General features: G+C 41.3%; 1 protein-coding gene across 5 annotated transcripts in view; it reads right to left on the bottom strand.

Annotated features, from left to right (window-relative positions):
• Positions 1 to 5,826: 5,826 nt before the first annotated feature.
• The window catches only part of kif13ba (kinesin family member 13Ba), a 45,775-nt gene continuing 31,508 nt past the window's right edge, over positions 5,827 to 20,093 (bottom strand). Inside the window, exons 21-38 of one of the 5 annotated variants that reach the window (XM_026174899.2) lie at positions 19,558 to 19,683; positions 19,264 to 19,437; positions 18,961 to 19,118; positions 18,749 to 18,881; positions 18,461 to 18,616; positions 18,247 to 18,346; positions 17,973 to 18,099; positions 17,520 to 17,575; positions 17,306 to 17,430; positions 16,950 to 17,225; positions 16,714 to 16,866; positions 16,477 to 16,554; positions 16,310 to 16,360; positions 11,098 to 11,254; positions 10,139 to 10,269; positions 8,508 to 8,570; positions 7,125 to 7,704; positions 5,827 to 7,040 (exon numbers count right to left, since the gene is read on the bottom strand). In XM_026174899.2, the coding sequence (XP_026030684.2) occupies positions 6,835 to 7,040; positions 7,125 to 7,704; positions 8,508 to 8,570; positions 10,139 to 10,269; positions 11,098 to 11,254; positions 16,310 to 16,360; positions 16,477 to 16,554; positions 16,714 to 16,866; positions 16,950 to 17,225; positions 17,306 to 17,430; positions 17,520 to 17,575; positions 17,973 to 18,099; positions 18,247 to 18,346; positions 18,461 to 18,616; positions 18,749 to 18,881; positions 18,961 to 19,118; positions 19,264 to 19,437; positions 19,558 to 19,683 (2,850 nt within the window). In that variant the 3' untranslated portion in view covers positions 5,827 to 6,834. Of the gene's footprint in view, positions 7,041 to 7,124; positions 7,705 to 8,507; positions 8,571 to 9,941; positions 10,270 to 11,097; positions 11,255 to 16,309; positions 16,361 to 16,476; positions 16,555 to 16,713; positions 16,867 to 16,949; positions 17,226 to 17,305; positions 17,431 to 17,519; positions 17,576 to 17,972; positions 18,100 to 18,246; positions 18,347 to 18,460; positions 18,617 to 18,748; positions 18,882 to 18,960; positions 19,119 to 19,263; positions 19,438 to 19,557; positions 19,684 to 20,093 lie in introns of those variants that run through there. The other 4 variants (XM_026174927.2, XM_026174937.2, XM_080300234.1 and 1 more) reach the window with 4 other exon arrangements.

The raw sequence follows: 20,093 nt of genomic DNA, 5'->3' as shown, positions 1-20,093 counted from the left end.
ATGTCCACATATGTGGACACCAGGTCCTAGGAGGTTAAGGTAAAACCCTAAAATACTGAGAAACCCTAACAATCACACCCCATATGAGCAAGAGATTTGGTGACAGTGGGAAAGACAAACACTCTTTTAACAGGAAGAAACCTCTAGGCTCAGGATGGAGCAGCCATCTGCAGCTACTGGTTGGATTGATGAAGGAGACGAGACAAAAGCCATGAAGAGGAAGAAAGCCAGATATTAAATGCAGAGACGTGTATTGGGTTAAAGGAATATATGTTCCACAGTATTAACAAAATAATTCCAGTTTAAGCTTCTGTATTTCCTGTTAATGTGGCTCAGTTACCAATTTGGAAAAAGCAGAAGCTCTGAAGTCTTAAGAAAATAGATATTTTCTACATGAAGAAATAAATCTGTTTTAAACTCGACTTAGTTGTAGTTAAAGCAGTTTGAGCCACATCAATTAATACACCAAGTTGAAGGCTGAGGTATCCTTTAAATGAGTTTTGTAATGAATCTGACTGGAATTAAAGTGATTTTAAAGTACCTAATAACTTTTTGTCTTGGCCTTGAGTGGTGTAAACAATCCCGCCTTAACTTGTATATTTGAGTTTTCAGCTGTGACATTTTTAAATCAGAGGAGTGTTCGTCGGAGGACGCACGATTAATTCTGTGCTATAATCTGAGCAAATTACACAGTCTAATGAAAACTTGGCAGCAAGACTGACTCACTTCAATTCATTTGACCTTATTTGAACTTAAATGGGCTGACCAGTAAAACAAGTCCATAATAAACCCCCCAAAAAAGTTGTGGTGTCTTCCAGTATTAAGAATTTATGTATACTATATAAGTGCTGTTTCAACATTACACCCGTTTCTCCACATGAAAGAAACACAACAGGAAATCTGTAAAATTACAGGTAAAGTTCCAGAAAATGGAAAAAAGTTCCAGTGGTGCCAGCTGTGTTTTGAGATAACAAATGAAACAAACAAAATGCAGTTATTTCTAAAAACTTCAAGCATCAGATCTTCTAGGCACAAACAAATACTCTGTTAATATTCCTCTTTTTTTAAATTTTATTTAATCTTATCAGATTACCCTTCAGATGGTTTTAAAAAAAGAAAAAGAAAAAACTTATTATAATACATGTTTATTCTTTGGATTGCAGCATATAATTACATAAAACAATTAAATTAATCAAAACCCAAACTTGTGCTCAGATTTTTTCTTTTATAATTCTTAATATGAGCATATATATACACACACATACATACATCGAACAAGCACTTGGATGGTGCACTCACACATACAAATGACACATCAGGACAAACGTGCCCTAAGGGATCAATAGTAGCAGTGACTGATAATGATTAGTTAAGATGATAGATGGGCTTTATTAATACTGCTGACCAGGCTGAAGCTCAATAAACAAACACTTGAATATTTAAATATTTTCAGCTGAATGGGTTAAAAGATACACGACTGAAAATATTTTTTTGTTGTCGTTTTTTGCAGGAGTAACAAGAGGAGTAAACTCTCTGACTCGGCAAGCACCAATCGCTCAGCTCGGTAAAAATATGGCAGCTGGTACCTCAGAGGAATATTGATAACAGCCTTTAAAATACACCAGCAGACATTGTATCTTAAATGATGCACATGCAACAAGGCGGCAATGCATCACCCGATGCCCTCATATTGCTCATTTGTGCAGTTTATACTAGCACAGAAAACAGGAACTTGCTGCCAGCAGTGAAAGGCTGTAAAAAAAAAAAACTATAAAAGGGCCTCGGAGCAGGAGGTGGCATAAGCAAGGCCAGAGGTAGTTTCAAGGTGAAAACTAACTACCCAGGCAGGAAAATATGCTTTTGTCCAACACAAATCCAAGAAAATACAATTTCGGAGATAAGATTTCATCCCAAGTAGCTGTTAGGTTGCTGCTGCAGGGCAGTGGTAGGTTAGATTTCACTGTCTAGCTATATAGAAAATTCCCTGTGAGGAAGTCAGGCATGGTACCCACTAGGGGGCGACACATTAGCCTTCCTTTAACTGGAAGAGAGTAATAAACCTGACAGCTCCTGTGGACCAAACCATTAAAAATTTAACCAGACTGGCTTTCTGTGGTTTTGGAATGACCCTTTTGAATACTGCTGAGTTTAGTACAGAGCAGAGCTGAAATTGTTGCTGCTGAAACTAGTCTGGCTCCAGGTTGAAGGCCACATTAAGGCAGGCGGGGGTTTGCTCAAAACCAGTGATCCTATACTCAGCATGCAGCTGCAGGCAGTACGACAGACGATGCAAAGACATGGGATTGAAAATGAGCAAAATAAAAGCAAAAAACCTTAAAAAAAAGAAACTGCGAGGGACAAAAGATTCGTCCAGACCGACATACGCTTGGATCCATATCACAGGAATACAAGTAGAATTAAATGTGGTCCTGATGGTAGTGTCATGGAAACAATCTCTACCTCTAATCTTTATAACTACTGCAGCAGAGATGGAGCCTATTGAATTGAAGCTAGAATATTAAACTCATCCAAACAGCAATTACTAACGCTACACTTCCTTTTGTTCAGTTCTTCTTTAAAAAAAAAGAAAAATAAATCGACCCTTGTTGACGTGTGGATCTTGAGCATCCTGCAGTCTACAGAGCTATATTCTTATCTGCTTTATGCCCTCATCACACTTGATCCACTGCTATGGGGAGCTAAACAGGAGATTGTGCTGGAAGAGAAGTCCATCTACATTGGAGCTTAGCTCTACATTTTACAGTTTAACTTCTGGGAGGAAAACAGTGAGTAATCTTAAATAATCATACTAGGAGAAGGAGAAGAAAAACAGGTAATCTGAAACAAGAAAAAACCCACTTCATCTTTAAAAAACAAACAAACAAAAAAACAGTTTGTATTTTTCTTCTTACATGTACAATAATTCCAGAAATTAAGTCTTCAATTCCATCTGGAGGCGTTTGTGCAAATGAATTGAAGCGTTGATATGAAAAAAGTGTGTGAAAGATACATGGTCACATGGTTTCTGAGGCACAACAACATAAAAGAACATCCAGAAGCCTGAAGTGATCTCAAACACACAAAGCAGAGCAGACACCAGGACGGGAATTAGTATTTTTTGCCAGTAGAGCAGCGAGGGCGAAGGCTTGCCGCTCTATGCTGAAGTCCCAGGAAATGTACGTGAAACGGCCGCTGACGGTTATTTTCCCATCTTGGCAACGACTCAAAGACACAACTGAATCAGAGACAGGTGCACTCGACACTCACCCACACACACAAACGCACACAGGAACACTTCCTTTATTACCACCGAACCGTTACAGACCACATTATTGAAAACTAACCGACAGAGCACTTCACAACCTGCTAACTAATGACACAACAGGCAGAAACTAGCCAATAAGAGGACTCCAGAGGTCTGGACTTTATGGCCAGACAATAAATACACAGATAATAAAATAGACTGTGGAGCCTCATCTTATATTTCAATCAGTTTCCTGTACAGAAGTGATTCTTCATCCAGAAAATATCCTGCCCATCGCTTCTTCAAGGCTCATACGACAAAGTGCCTCATTCAGAAGAATTTTACTAAGTCATAAAAATATATGGGCCACTGAATCAGGAGCACGGACTTTAGTTTTGTTTGTCAATTCGGGAATTAAACACTACTACTGAGATCCAATCTATCATACAGTATGAGACACGAGTAATCAACTGATTCATTTACAGGTAAATTTACAACGCTAATAGCAGCGATTTTAATTAAATCATTTGTGCAACATTTATTTATTCAAATAAAAAGGCTTTACCAGCTTGTGTGCGATCACTGCGTGCACACAAGCATTTAAGCATAAATAGTAACTTCACTGATGGATCCATAAAGACGATAGTGTTCAGACATAGTGTGTTTACAGTATAAGCACACAGTAATCCAGATAACCGTTCCATCATCAACATCAGGAACCTGAAAACCATTACAGACACCAAAAACCTGCCTCATCCTTCAATAAAACTTATTCAGTTCATTGGGAGGCTCTTTTAAAGGAACCATAGAGCTAAAATACCCCAAGAACGTTCAAAATTAATTATTTTCCACCTTTAAAGCCATCTGGCCGTGCTTCATCCTCCCTCTCTGAGACAAACCGAACACTTCCTCACCTCAGTCTCGACATTACTCCAGAGATTTAGTGTTGCCTTTTCAAAAAGGACCGCCGAATTTAAAAAGGAAAATCCAACAAAACTCCAGAACCCTCCAAAAAACATCTCCCATTATGCAACTCAGTAGCAGCTTTTATTAGAGTCTCACCACGAGATTAATGCATCTGTGGCTTCATGGTATAAATTTATAGAAAAGTGTCATTTGCTCAGGTGTACAGAGCTCCTCCTCAGAGCTACAGGACGTTTTCACAGGCAGTAAAATTTTCAATGTGAACTGAACTGGATTGGCCCTTTAAAGAAGACCTATTATGCTCATTTCCAGGATTTTCATTCTTTCCCATGTGACTGAATACAGTTTGCTTTGTATCACTTATGTTGGAATATCATCCTTTTGTCAGGCCTCTTGTGAAAGCTGCATAAACTCGGGGGAGAGTCACAATTAAAAAGAAAGGCTGACACTTTAACTCTTTAAACAGATTTAACATGTTTCAAATTTTTGCCTCTCTCCTTGGACTTCCATCATGTAACAGATTAAATGACAACTTACTCAAAATAACCCATATTTATATTATAGTTGGACTCAGTGGAGCCCCTCAATTCATAGAATGAAATAAGCTATTTTAGCTCCATTCCCCTCGCTTCAGGATGCCTTTCCTGATTGGCTCCTGAGATTAACCTGAGATGATTAGGTCATATAGAGCCAAGAATATAAAAACTGTCTGAAACAGAGCATTTTGAGAAGCTTAAAGCCTTAGATTTTGGCTTATAGGGATTACTTGTGCAAACATTTATTTTAGATATGATCGTTCACCACTGTAAAAGTACATACAGTACAGGAAATGAGTAAAAGCATAATAGATGTCCTTTAACTTGTAAAAGCACTGCAAACACATATACCATCTTCACTCCTAATAGTGCTTTGGTGCACTGAAACAATTTAAATCACATTAAATCACAAGAATAAAATTCAGTGTAAAAATGTCATCATCCCTCTGGAATGTTTCATAAAACCTAATTTAAAAAAAGTAATAATCCACATGTCTACGATATCTTTTAAATTTTCTTCCACAGATCAGTCAGGACTGCCTCTGGGTTTAACACTTTCCCAAAATGTACTCATAGCTCGTTCTCCCATTTGTGTCAGTATAAAGAAACAAGGACTAAAAACTTACTTTTAAAAAGATCAAATGCATAGAAGCAAATTCACCCTTCTCTCAAGCTTAAGTCACTTTCTTTTCCTCAGCACATACTCTGCCCATTTCCACCTCCACAGCACTAAGGTGCTGCCCAAACAGCGCCTCCTGGTGTCCGGATATCATCAGTCACTTTCAGGGACATGGGAATATCCTGACTGGGATTAAAAATCCAAACAAACAAAAGAATAAAACAAACAAAACAAAGACGACACCAAAGAAAGCCAACCTGTTCTCGTTACCTTATCTGGTCGCTGCATCATAACCACAGACATGTTCTGTTCACGTACAGAAGCTCCTTATCCAACGTCTCCAGTGCAAAAATCAACTTTTAAAGCCTCCCAGTTTCATAGTGGCTTTGTCACGACTATTCCTGCTGTACGAAGCTAATCTTTAACACCATCACGACTACAACATTAACGTACACACAGAGCAACACTGTACAACATTTACACACACACGCACACTGTGCTTTCCCCTCTGCAGTCCCTGAGATCACCTCACACTTAGCACAAGGCATTCTCTTCAACACAAACACGGCTACAAGGAGTTAAATATACAGACAAATGCAAACCAAGCCATGGTGAAGGCACATTCTGGGAGGATCAATCTTCAAAAGAAAATGGGAAAAAAAGGAGTCCGAGAGGGAGAGTCAAAGTGTCAGTCTGCAAATTGGACCTGGAGAGTTCAGGAAGGTGGCAACCGTAGCGTTAAATTCTGGACTATCAAGTAGAGGCATCATATGCAGGGATACAAACATGTCAAGTGTGAAAACGCAGCAAATATCTACTGCCACAATATGATTTGAGGTTTGTGGTACTCAGGAACTGAGATAAATAAATAAAATGTCAAAGAAAAGTGACGCCAATCTTCCCTGCCTAATAGTCAGCTTTATAAAATCTTTATGGTCAAATAGGATCATTTGACTTCTTTTAACAACTATTATAGGCTGACAATTAATCGTGAAAGATGAACGACAACAAAAAAAATAAAATAAGATGGGGCCAGTAAATCCATTAGCCTCGTCCTTTGAAAGTCTTCCATCCCACTGTAAAAATACCTTGCTCCCAACCAAATTACCCCAGTGTGACCACAAAAAAGCCACATGTTTGCATCCCTGTATATCAGCTAAGAAAGCATCATCCAGCCTGCGGGGTTCAGTCCTCACTCCTGGTCCAAATAGTTCTGCTTTTCATTCAGTCTCAGCAGTCTTCCCACTGACTGCTAATCATCTTCCCGCATGACAACTGGTCCTCCCATGTACTTCCAAATATCCTGCATAGTCTTTCATTATCTTACTTGAATTGTTCTTGAAAGTTCTCTTTACCGTGTTTATTCTATATCCATCCAGACTCTATGAATGGATGCAGTGAGTGTAGAATCTAACTGTAGGAGGTTAGGCAGTAGGTCAGTTGTAGCGTATGAGCCTGTTGCATAGCTGAGAGGAGGAGGACGACGATTGTGGGCTCCTAGTTTTCATGTCTCAGCTGCTCCAGGATTTGCGATTCTCCCCTCGGCGTGCAACAATGGCCTCTCCTCGCAGGATGGGGACGTGGGCAGAAGGGGTAAACTCCCCTGTCTGCCGATTGGTCCGCTCGCGGGAGGACAGCCGGTTTGGGCGGACCAGCACCCCGTAACCCGGCTTACAGTGGAAATACCGCTGACCTCCGACGGAGCCGTCGTTCTTACCTGCAAACATAAGGTCATCTCCATCAATCGACAGACATTTAGGACTATGGTGGACTGCGCTGATCCTTTTAACTGGATACATACCTACAGGAGTGTCCAGCTCCACCCCCACCCAAACTCCTTCAGCAAACTGTGTCACCCCAATGTAGCGCACCGTCCCCGCCTTATTGTTCCCTACTGTAACATATGCTCCTTCTGTCAGCCAATCAGGCAGCACGTCTTCACCACCTCGCTCATCATCATCCACAAAGATCTCTAGTCTTTCAAAGCCTTCATTTCCTCCGGAGTTTATCAGCTTCTGTTCGGAGGAGACGTCGGACGTGATGCTATTATGATTGGCTGAGTTGTGAGAAGCAGGCGAAGCGACGACTGACACCTTGGCACCAAACTGAGAAGGAGAGGTCACAATATCGTTCCTGTCAGCGCCCTGCTGCTGGGGGTTTGTGGGTAACGTGGTCTCGACAGCCAGGAGGGAGGAGGATGAGGAGGAGGGTTGGAGAACGTCACACAGGGTAGCTGTAGAAACACTAGCAGAGAAGTAGCCGCTTGACGACTGGCTGAGGGGGCTGAGAGGGGTGGTGTCATGCGGGTCATGCACAGGAAGAGGAGAGACTTCTGGGAGCTCTGCCCGTCTGTCTTTGGCTGGGGGCCGTAGAATAGCAGTCTACAGGAAACCGGGGGGACAGATAAGAGCATGCAGACAAGGCAAAACAAAAGAGTAATCAACAACAGTAATCAACCTTCAAAATAAAACTTGACAGGAAGAAGTCTAGGGTCTGCGAATCTCATCTTTTGACTGCGTTGACTCCCTATAGAGCCCCAAGGTGCATATCAGGCTAAAGCATACGTTACTGTGTACAGGGTGAGCTACGGCACAGATTTAGTGCAGTTCTATAAATCAAGCACAATGCAATTACGCTAATGAGTGAATCGCTGAAAAGGTCTTAAACTGCACATAAAGAGCAATTCATTAAAACTTACAATGGGACCACATTAAGAACCGATGTGGAATTGGAATCTAGTAAGGATGCATCTTACAGAGAAAGAAGAGAATAAACAGAACTACAGAACTGTATTATGGGACTGCGTGATTTGGGTACTAGATCTTCAGTTGCTTTTAGTATCCCTGAATTTATAAAAGTGCATTATCAGACTGTTGCAATGACCCTTGTTAGTTGATAAATTGGACAGCAGGGATTAATGGAGGCAACTTTTGTTTTTTGCAATACACTTGGGAAAAAAAGTGAAATCATCCTCTAATGCTGCAAACTGAAAACAAACAGAGACTGTGGTTACCTAATGCCGTTTTTCCTCAAAGAACCAAGTGGATTAAACTACAAATAAAAATTACTAATCAAAAGTATTCATGTTATTTTGATCTCAAACAAAATCTTAAAAAACCTGATTAAAATTAAGTTACCGATAAACCAAACAGCATGTAAAGGATAAGACGAGATTTAATCTCACCGTCTCGGTCTTGCCTTTGTTGTCGTCCCCTCCTGATGAGGTCACTATACGAGGCACGTGCTGCTGAGTGACAAGGACACAACAGAGAAAAAAGAAATGCAAATAAACAGGCTGTGGCAGGCTAATGGCACTGAATCAATGCTATGTATTTAACATCATGTCATGCTGCATATGCAACATTATGATTATTAGGATCGTTTACTACAGTCATGGCCAAAAGTTTTCAGACTGCTAAAATGTGTATTTCATACACTTTGTTCCTTCATTTTCCTGCCCCGGAAGTGTGCCAGAGGGCGAGCACCTGGTGGCCTGGCCTTAGTCCATGGGCCCACCCTTTCGTAAGTCCACCACCCACAGGAAGGGCTGGATGCAGTGTGTGCTGGGCCGATTCCTGGCTACCAAGGCTAGCAGTGGGGAAGGAGCCTGAGCTAATGTGTAAGGTTGAGAAGTACTGGATAGAGATAGTGAGGCTCAACTCAACACACAGCTCTGGAGTTATCTTTGGCAGTGCTCCACCTGGGGATTCTGTCAGTGAGACCTGGAGGGGTGTGACTGGCCTGCCACACCTGAGTGGTGTTCTACTACTGGACTTCTGTACAAACCACAGTTTGTCCACAGAAAACCATGTTTGAACATAAGGGTGTCCATAAGGGCACCAGGACATCCCAGGCAGCTCGATGATCAATTTTGTAATTGTGTCATAATGGGGTTAGCTCCTCCAGCCATACATTCTGGACACTCGGGTGAAGAGAGGTGCTGAGCTGTCAACTGATCACCAGCTGGTGGCGAGTTGGACCTGTGAGGTTGCACTGGGAATGTATGACAGAGGCTACCGTCCACGAAATCTTCAACTCCCAGCCTGAAGGAGCAGTCCTATCAGGCTTGGTTAGACTGTGGGACTTGGAAAGCAGCCAATAAGTGGAAGAAAATGGATGGATGTTTCTATGATATAGTGAAAAACAACGACTTCTACTGGCACATGAAGAGTCAGTATTTACATTTTCGAGCCTTCCTTTTCATAACTTGAAGTTCTAAAAAGTGGGGGGTAAGTAGAAATCCTCAAACTGATCAGCTAGGACCACTGATATGGCAGGAATCGATCACCAGTAGTCTAAATCTGACCAATAAGTTGATAGCCAGCATGCCACACAGAACAGCACAATGCACACTTTCTTTTAGTCATTAATTTGTCAATTATAATTCATCAATATTTTACTGAAACCATGAAACCCTGAAGAAAGAATAAAAAAAACAACAACAACAAAAAACAAACAAACTTGTGCCTGCGAAAACCTCTGGTCATGAGTGCAGCTACAGCTACAGCTACTCATAACATGGAGTGAAAAATGTCACCTGCAATCAATAAACTATTTCAATGGGCAGAAAGAGTAGAAATCAATTCTGATTAACCCGTCTACAATTTAGTTCAGGTCATTTCAGTTTTATTGAAATTGCCAAATAACAACAGTCACCTCAAGGCGCTTTATATTGTAAGGTAAGGATCCTAGAATAATGGTTCAAATATTTAAAAATAAAAGTTGAAAAATAAAAAAGTGATATTATATCTATTGCAGGTATGTAACAAACTCAATACAAGGCTTCCAGGGAATTGCACTGGACCATCTGCTGACCTGCTGGTTTTGCGGCGAAGGTCTCAGCTCCTTCTTCTCATCTCGCACTGGAAACAGAGACTTGAGCAGTTTGGGCATCTGGGGAACCAGCGCCTTAACTGAAAGATAAGAGGCAGCAAGTCCTGAACGACCTGGAGGGGGGGGAAGAAGGGAAGAAGGCGAGAAGGAGGAAGACGAGGCGAGAAGGGAGGAGGCAGAAGAGAGGGAAGGAAGCAAGGAAACAAGAGGAGGTCCGGGAGGTAGAGGAGGCATGAAAGATTAAGATTGGAAGTTGAAAGTGAGTCCAGAAAATGGCAAAAACCCCAATACTGGGATAGACTAACAGAGGAAGCTGGCAAAAAAAAAAAAAAAAAAAAACTAAACAAAAAAACTAACACAAAGATGATTTCAGCCATTAGGATATGATTTCATAAACACTCTAAATTACTGGACTGTGAAAGAGAAATTATTTAAACATCATTAATTCTGTTTATTTTCAAAACAGAATTACGCTGAAGGACATCACAGTGACAATGATTCAAACTGACATTAACATGAAATCACTATGAATCAACTAACTGACAGACAATATTCAGATTAATCACAGCAGACATAAAAAAAAAAAAAAAAAGCTCTGTTCAAGGAGATGAGGAGAGAATGGAGACCTTTACACTAGAAATGAATACAAAGAGAGCAGGTAGATAGTGTGATAACACACTGGACATGGAGGATCTAGCATTTAATAATGTGAACAATGAAACATCAGATGGTGTGGTTAAATATCTTTGGAACGTCAGACAAAAGAGGACAAGGTGGAAGAGAAAGTAAGGTGAAATCTGTGAGCAGCTCAAGTGGATGAATCCAGGCAGAAGAAAAAGGAGGAGAAAAGAATGGCTGGGGGAGTAAGATGGAGCAATGAGCAGAGCCCAAAGTGTTTTATTGAAGAGAGAAAGGAGATGGGAAAAGAAGGAGGGGTTTACCTTGCTCTGGTTCCTGGTTCTGTGGAGGAGGAGTGCCGAAGGGAGTAGTTGATGAAGACGGGGAGGTAGAGTAGGTGGAAGGGGAGGAGGCTGGGCGGGGCAGGGTGCGAGGAAACTGAGAGGGCATGTAGATATCCTGCTGACTCTCCCATCGACCCTGAGGGAGCAGACAGAGATAATGTTGGATTTAAAAGGATGAAATATCTGAGTCGTACAGCATCCACAAGTAAAAGCACACAAATTACTGCTCCAAGCACAAAGTATAATTTATGTATAGCTGTTCTTGTCAACTAAAAGATGCAAGTTGGTTAGTTTCTACTTTCAATGTACTACCTGTGCTAATGCACATTATTTTTAAATAATAAATAAGCATATTAACTAAAAAAACAAAAAAAAAAAACAAAAAAAAAACAACAACAGCAAAAACAAGAAAAAAAACCCAAAAAAACAACAACAGGAAAATACCCCTTTTTCAGATATACATGGTAACCCATATGTAAACAAATCATAAATTTTTTATGCAAATATAGGGTAAAAGCAAACAGGTCTTTCTGTTGATTTAAACTGAAAAACTTCAAACAGGGTTCCTAAACCTTTCGAAATATTGTTTTTTGGTCTTTCAACATGGTTTGTGTTCCAGTGTGCTAATGCACCTTACAATATGACATTAAAGTTGGGCCTTTTGAAGCATGTTGGCTGAAGCATAAAGCATAAGCAGACTAAGAAAAAGAAAAATTGTGTCACTTTCTCAAAACTCACTGTCAATAAATTATAAACTTATTTCAATTATAAACTTATTTAAATGATTAAGGTTGGTTACTTTGGTTCAGTGCTGAACTCTATAGTGTTTGGTGCTGAGATTAATCTGACTAGTATTACGTAGATAACTAGGGGTGCAACGATACACAAAATTCACGGTTCGGTTCGATACTTTGGTGTCACGGTTCGATATTTTTTCGATACAAAAAAATGTTCATGCCTTTTTAATTTGTCATTTATTAAACTTATAAATATATATTTTAACTCAAAAGTACATTTTTTAAATTTAATGTTGCTGAAACAAAAGTAATTTAAAAAATAAATATATCTCTGGGCTCTCAAAATTTCAAAATCCCTGGTAGCCCTTCGGGCAGGGACTCTTCAGTTTTTGGTAGCCCAAATAAAAAAAGAGAGCAATTTTTTGATTGATGTTTTGTTTCCTTTACAATATTATACATTAAAGTATAATATTGTAAAGGAAACAAAAAAACATAAATCAAAAAACTGTTGAAAAACAAATTACAACATTGTATAAAAATTACAATCATCAACTCAAATACTTGGTGCTAATTGAACAGAAATTTCTATGAACTTGTAAGAACTGTGTAGGACATGAATCAGTCTGTGTCAGATCCTGAATTTGAAATTTCCACTGAAGTCACGGGTAAGAGACAAGTGGAACCAAGATCTAGGCCATTTACTTTTTGAAGTTTGCAAAGACTGCTAAATTTTGCCAGTGGTAGTTCACTCCTTACAACATAGTACGCTGTTCTAAACAGATTTTTTCAGGTTTATTTTAGTATGTTATTTGCAATTGGTGTTTGTTCTGGGAAAGATATTGCAGACTGAGCAATAATGCATTTCTTGCATTTCTCATGGGTTCTAATGGGGGCCTTTCTTAAAATGACTGGTCCCAGTAACAAAGGCGCTTGTCGACTCAGAAATCGAGAGAAAACCAACAACACACCCAGCAGAACATTATGTTATTTATTTACACGGGTGCACATAAGTGGTCCGCATTCGCTGTCAAAATAAAAGACGCGCACCAGATAAGAAGTTGCAACGCGCGTTTGCGTCCATATAAAAAGCACTGTTTTTGTCCGCTAGAGTGAGATTTTCACGGCACATTCCGCACCACATCTCTGTGCGTTCATCATTTGTTTGAAGCCAGCTCACCTCCTGCAAACACTTTTCCGAGAATACGTGCTTCTTTTGTGGTTCGGACTTGGAGGTGGAGGAAGACCAAAGTAATTGCTTAAAGGAGCTTCTTCGACATCTTTAAGAGTTCTAAACAAATGTCTGTCCTCCTCCAGAAAATCTTATGTATGCAAACACGTGTTGCAACTTCATATCTTGTGCGCGTTTTTTTTCTTTATTTTGACAGCGAATGCGCACCTGCGGACCACTTATGTGCAGCCCCGGTTATATAGCTCATATTGCAGCCACAGAAATTCTTTTGTCCATGAAACCATAAAGCTGCACTTTCTTTTTGCCTTATAGTCTGATTTGTCATAACTTTTCCGTTTTGTGGTAAACTTTTCTTTGGCTGTCACTTCTTCACCCTGACCCGTCTTATTTGGCTCAGCAGAACTAAAATATATATCCTGCTGCTTTTACACACGCACACACACACACACACACACACAGGTCAGCGATTCTCTGCACGATCAACCTCTCACATGTTTAAGCTGCGGGAGATTTCACTTGTCATGTTTGCATAGTAAGCTAACGATTGATAAGACAATGTCAGAGGAATTGGTGCGCAAATTATCATCACTCACCAATCAGTACTGTCGCTCTCTATACACAGTTCGCGCGATTGCAAAGTGAAAGCAAAAAACAAGCGCAAATTCAAACGCGATTTCAATATGTCACATATTGACAGTGGCTCACCGATGCCAATGACATAATTACCCAGCTACATTTCCGAAAGAATGAGAAAAGCATTGACATATATGTAAATGACCTTTAAATTTGGTAAATATTTTTACGTTTGTTGAAAGGCACTTCGGTTTTATTTTGAAATCAATGCTTTTATTTTGAAACAGGAAACTGGCACAAAACCGTTAAAGGGCTGTTAGTAACGTTTCTTTTAGGATATGGTAAAATAGTGTGCCTTAAAGTGAAAAATATGTACGTTTACTTTGCCAATTAGTACCTGGCTGACAGTGGCACAAGGTTTGTTAATGTTTCCTTTAACGGAATAAGTTACATGCAATCAAAATGTCATTTAATAGAGTTTATGTTGTTAACCTTGACCTTTATGTGTAGTTGTAAGTTAGTGAGGTGATATAATGAATTGAGTGATGTAAATTTGATGTATATGCTATATGTGAGCAGGAGAAATTTGTTTCCTTTGATCTTATGGTATTAATATTGCTGGTTTTGTTTTGCTCCTAGCTCTTACGGTGTCTTCACTGAATGTTTCAATAAAAACTTATACTGATACTGTGAAGCATCAGTATAAGAGACCATCATTCAGCCAGGGATGCTACAATATATTTTTCTTCCTACAATAGCCCGACGGGCAGGGCAGAGATAGATTTTGGTAGCCCGACTGGAAAAATCGCTAGCCCCGGGACGTCGGGCTACCGATTTTGTAAGCCCTGTATCTGATTGAGGAATCACTCATCATTGGAAAAGAGAGTTTATTACAGAGAAATGGCTCTTTCCAAAATAAAAGCAATACTATACACTTCTTCTGGGCTATATTCTCAGCAGTATATTGTAGCGGGTCAGGGCTGTTCTGTTTGTACAGTTATGTTTTGTTTATGTTGCCATAGTGACGGGTGACGCCCTCTCGCTGCGACGGTGTGTCCTTCCGGGGTCAGAGGGCGCCCTGTGTGTTGTAGTTGTTGCTGTGCGGTTGCGGCGCTGAGCAGTTAGCTAGCGGCAGTGTTCTTCTGCAGATGTCAATAAACGGCTGTGCTCCCTGGCTAGCTCACGGGAAGCAAGACCAAACGACACCTCCGTCTCCTCCTTGTCTGAGCTCGCCACATTGGTGTCAGAAGTGGGATGATGGTGGCACCCCATGTTCTGACCCAAGTGACTTTTCCCCCGCCGGTCGTGACCGGCTGGTGCGCCAAAAGAAGGCACTTGGACATTTGCAGGACTTTGTGTGGGGTAATGGGGTCGTCGGGGACGACTGACCCCTTAGGTGGGGGCTATGTAGGGGTCAGGGCTTGGTCGGGGTTCTGTTTGTACAGTTATGTTTTGTTTATGTTGCCATAGTGACGGGTGACGCCCTCTCGCTGCGACGGTGTGTCCTTCCGGGGTCAGAGGGCGCCCTGTGTGTTGTTGTTGTTGTTGCTGTGCGGTTGCCGCGCTGAGCAGTTAGCTAGCGGCAGTGTTCTTCTGCAGATGTCAATAAACGGCTGTGCTCCCTGGCTAGCTCACGGGAAGCAAGACCAAACGACACCTCCGTCTCCTCCTTGTCTGAGCTCGCCACAATATTAAACATATCAGGTCCCCATAAGGAGAATCATGTGCTAACGGCTGTCTAAATGACTCGGGTAAAGTTTGTAGCATGCATGCTTGTTGTTTTTGTCTGCTTCCACTTGTCTTTGCACTAGGATGATGTCGGCGTAAATGCGCAGTCATATTCGTTGTGTTCCCACTAGTGCTGTTAGCGTTAATCTCGTTGAAATGATGTTAAGGCCACAACACGGCAAATCTCCGTTAACGAGCTACCCCTGATCGCCCGTGCGTGGGGTTAGACGGCCAACACGTTAACGAGCTAACTGCGCTAACACACTAGTTCCCACCCATGTAATTGAGCATTGCGTGGCACATCCAACATACTGTTTCACTTTAGTCCATGACGCGCTTACCTTCAGGGTCATACGTCACATGAAAACCAAAATAATTCCAAACGCAAGATCTGAATGAGGGTGGGGGAGGTTCAATTTGCCATGTTGCAAGGAGAGCTTAACTTCTGTCTCCCCTGCGCTCTTCCTTCTGGCAATGCTGTCTGTGTTGAACGCTCAGTGGATCTGCGCTCGACAGTGCAGCCTAGGCGGAGTAGTCAAACGCAGATTCACTGAGTGCTCAACACAGACAGCATTGTCAGAAGGAAAGTTGATAAAATAAATTACAAATTTTGTATTGTTTGATACATATGCGTACTGAACCGAAAGCACTGTATCGAACGGTTCAATATCGATACGAATATCGTTGCACCCCTAGTAGATACATTTAACTAGAAAAAAGTTCTTCTTTTATTAATTAAACTAAGTAAATTAAATGACCACATAATTATCGGGTCTATTTAATAACTGAATGCAGTGTTAAATACAAAGAGGTAAAGTTTTTGATTTCATGCAATAATAACACAGCTCTCCTAGCTCTCTTTATGCACGCTAATGAAGAGAGCTTCCAACGTTGCACAGGCAACACTCCAGCAGTTACACAAACAGAAACACATGATTTTGTGCTGTTGAACAGTGGGTATTACCTTATCGTCCAGCAGGCAGGTTGTGGACAGGTCTTGTCTACTTCCAGACAGCTGACAGAAGGGACAGCCAAGAAAATATATATATATTGAGAAACATCACATCTTATTGCAATAAAATGTAATGCCATCTGTGCTATGATGGTCTGCCACTATATTTCATGCTTTACCCTGTTAACAGAAGGAGAGCTTATGCTCCGTCTGTTACTCTTCCCTCTGCTAGTCAACTGCTCCTTCACGGCCACTTCCTAAAACACAGTATTTTAATGTATATATTAGAAGAAAATATTAGAAGATCATCAATTTAAAAAAAAAAAAAAAAAAAGCTGTGTGACTGGATGAATGCTTGCCTATTCATAATGTGGGTTTAAATTCAATCTACAGCTCTATTATTTATCTCCACCTACCTGTCTGAGTCTATCCAGTGTCAGAATGTTCTCCAGACTCAGGACACTCCGGAGGTATTTCTCAATGGCAGCTTCATCATCGCCTGACTGGCTGTTGTGTGCGCTTGCAGCGAGTCGGGCCAGCATCTCCCTGTCCTCTGAACCAGGAGCATCCTAAGGAGACAAAGCATCATAAAGATTAACAACATGTTTAATAATATGCTTGGCAAAACAATGCTTCTTCCCATTGGCCTTACCCCAGGTATGTTGGAAACCACCTCAAAGGTGACCCCACAGCCAGGTACGGTGCTGCGGGTTGACATCCTTCTGAGAAAGTTGTGGGCAAATCCCTGGCGGCCCGGGTTAACATTGACGCAGATCCTTTTTCTCAGCACCAGCTGCATGTCAGCAGGGTGACTGAGCTGGACCACCACCCGTATGGTCAGATAGACACGCTGCTCATGATATGATCCCCCTCGACTGAGCTGAGGACACTCATGGACAGTGGAGTCCCAGGATGCCTCTGCTTTAACCTGTGGAGTGAACAGCTCAGTTACTACAAGGGTTTCTAATGAAAAGGCCTCCTTTATGAGAATTACAGGTTTATCCTCACCTCTCCATCGTAGTGTCTGACAATCTGTAGATCAAAAAAGTCATCCTCATCCTCTCCATTCAAGATAGCATCCCAGCCTCCAGCCTCTGGAACTTCAAACTGGTCTTGAGAGCTGAGGTCATCAGCTGGGGAATCAAAGATATTTCAAATTAACTTATATAAAAAGATAAACACTTTGTGAGATTCTGCACAATTTTGCAAATGACTGACTTACGTTTGAGATTGAGGAAGAGGACGGGGATGTGAGTCTCCATGCCAGGCAGAGGAACCCTTTTTAAAAAAAAAAAAAAAAATGTTGCTTAAACCTCTGTGTCTTAAAATGTTATAATGAATGCTAATTTCCAGCTCGATATTTCTGTTCTCAGACAGTAATCCTTTGCAATTGGCCTACATGCACCTCCTCAGTTCAAACAAGATACTTTAGCTCCATTCAAGCCAAGTTATTACAAACTGCAAACAGAAGGTTTGATGAGACTTCTGTGTTTAAACCAGAGTGTGTGCCTTATATGACCATATTAGGGATATCTGCGCTCACTGACATCACAAAGAGCCGTTTAAAATTTTAAAGCGGTTTGATACAGAGCGTTTAAAGCAGTCTGAAGCTGCAGCTTTAGGCTCACAGGGGCTTCAGCTGTTTTCAATAAGAACATCATTTAATGGGCTGTACCATTCAGCAGGTGCTCCAGGAATGCCGCTGCCAGCAGAGGGCACCATTACAGCATTTCTCTCCTCAGTTAGAGTCAAACGCCATTCAAGGAGCTGCGCCTCTCTCTCCATGTCATCTTCTGTTTTTTCTGTACAAAACATGCATGCATTAAACATTTCATTCACCTTACTCCACTTGCAAAGTGTAAATTGCTGTAACTGTGAATTAGGATCAGAAACAGTTGTTAAATACCTGTGCACATCAATATTTTGCATACTAATCTACGTATTTTTACCTGCTTTGCTAACCAGGCTCTGTAGGTGCTGATCAAGGTATTCCTGTCTCTTGGTGAGAGCACCTAACCACTGCCGCCGTAACCGTTCCAGGTCTCTTTCCTGTCCACCAAACAACTCAGTTAATCACTCCATCTTCTTCTTCAAGTCAGCTACTTCAAAGGTAATTTATGACTCAATGAAAGTGTAAATCACACTGTAGACAGAGTGGTCTACCTGATAACTGTCCATCTCATCTGCTTCCTGGTTTGCTGTGGTGTTTCTGATCTCCACACAGCCCACTGATACAGCGAGCACAATCTCTGCGATCAGGGGCATAGTGCCAGAATCCTGAACTGAGCGCACGTCCACCTGGATTCTTCTCGACTGACCCTAAAGGAGCATGAGGAGAAGGTTGAGGAGGATTAAGAAGACAAGACACTAGTTAGAATATTTAGAAGCCCGCTTTTCCAGTTTTCTGATTCAAACAGGTTGACTGTTTTTGTTGTGATGTGTCATCCTCACCTGCCGAAGCTGGAAGATTCCTCCGGTCCGCACATCTCTGGCAGGTACCACTTCCACTGGAACAAAGTCTCCATTCTCGTTTATCTCCAGGATTTGAATCCACAGCTCGAGCTTACGTGTTACCTCACTCCATCTACAAAATCAGACACTGTTTGCACACCTGTGCTCCTTGCAGAACAAGAATCTATATGTACTCTTTCTGTTATATCTACCTGTCTCGTAATGTGCGTGTCTTAGCTTGGATGATGCTGAGGTCCCACAGTGCGGGGTTTCTTCCAGCATCAGCCTGTCTGTGTCCGTACACCTCAATGGCGACTGCCCCTTCTGTAAGGTGCTCGATAAATTCCTCAGTTACGGACACAGCCAGCTCCTACATAAGCCCCCAAAAAACAAGTGCCATTCAGACCAATCCACAACACATTTTCACACAACTAGAAATCAAAATAGACACCGCTCAGGAAAGCTTCTTGATTTGTTGCAAGACTTGAAATTCTCGTCTTCCCTCCCATGTTTACCTTGCAGCTGTCAAACACCACCATGCAGTGTGGGTCCTTGTTGCTGGGTGATGAGGATGACGTGTCAACTTCGGGAGCCACGATGATAGGCTCAGGCTGGTCCCAGAAAGAATACTGACAGAAGACGAAGTTGGACAGGTACTGAGGAAGACCAGTAGCCTGCAGGATTTTAATCTGTGGATGACAAACGGGAAAAATGAGATGCCAACTAAACATACCTAATAGTCCAGGAAGTATTGGGAAGATTCAGATGGTCTGAATGCACTAAATTTTCTGATGAGCTATGAGTCTTACCATGCAGACCAGTTTGCGATCCTGAACTTCAATGTCCTGGTTGTTGTCAGGCTCATCTCCTCCAGCCATGTTATCCTCTAAGCCCCCTCCAACTCTTACCACCTCCACATGCAGGCGACCTGCAACCTAAACACAGCAAGAAAACATCCTTTAGCCTTTAGTATAAGAAAAATACTTTTTTTTTAACGGGGAAAGATGCAAAGCTGTTTTAATAGACTTCATGAATAAAAGTACAGACTTGAAAATGAGAAAAGCATGTCAATTTTTCCCAGAATTTGTTCCTTGTCCCCAAAGACTTCCTGTATCTCTGGCTGTTCTATTCTATAGCTGCTCATTCACCACTCAGATTTCAAATGCAATCATGAAAATCAGCTGAAAGTTTACATCAGCTTCCTGGAGTCAATTTTTGCTATCAATCTTTTAACATTTTACCAACACAATTCCCTGAATATCATGCAAACTTTTACTTTTAAATTCTGATCTCAGTGAAACTCTTCCTGAGTCACAGTGAAAAGCGTAATACCATACCAAGTCTA

This window comes from Astatotilapia calliptera, chromosome 1 (assembly GCF_964374335.1).
Source record: "Astatotilapia calliptera chromosome 1, fAstCal68.1, whole genome shotgun sequence".
NCBI lineage: Eukaryota > Metazoa > Chordata > Actinopteri > Cichliformes > Cichlidae > Astatotilapia > Astatotilapia calliptera.
The sequence above is the reverse complement of the archived record's forward strand: the minus strand, read 5'-3'. Positions and strand labels throughout refer to the sequence as shown.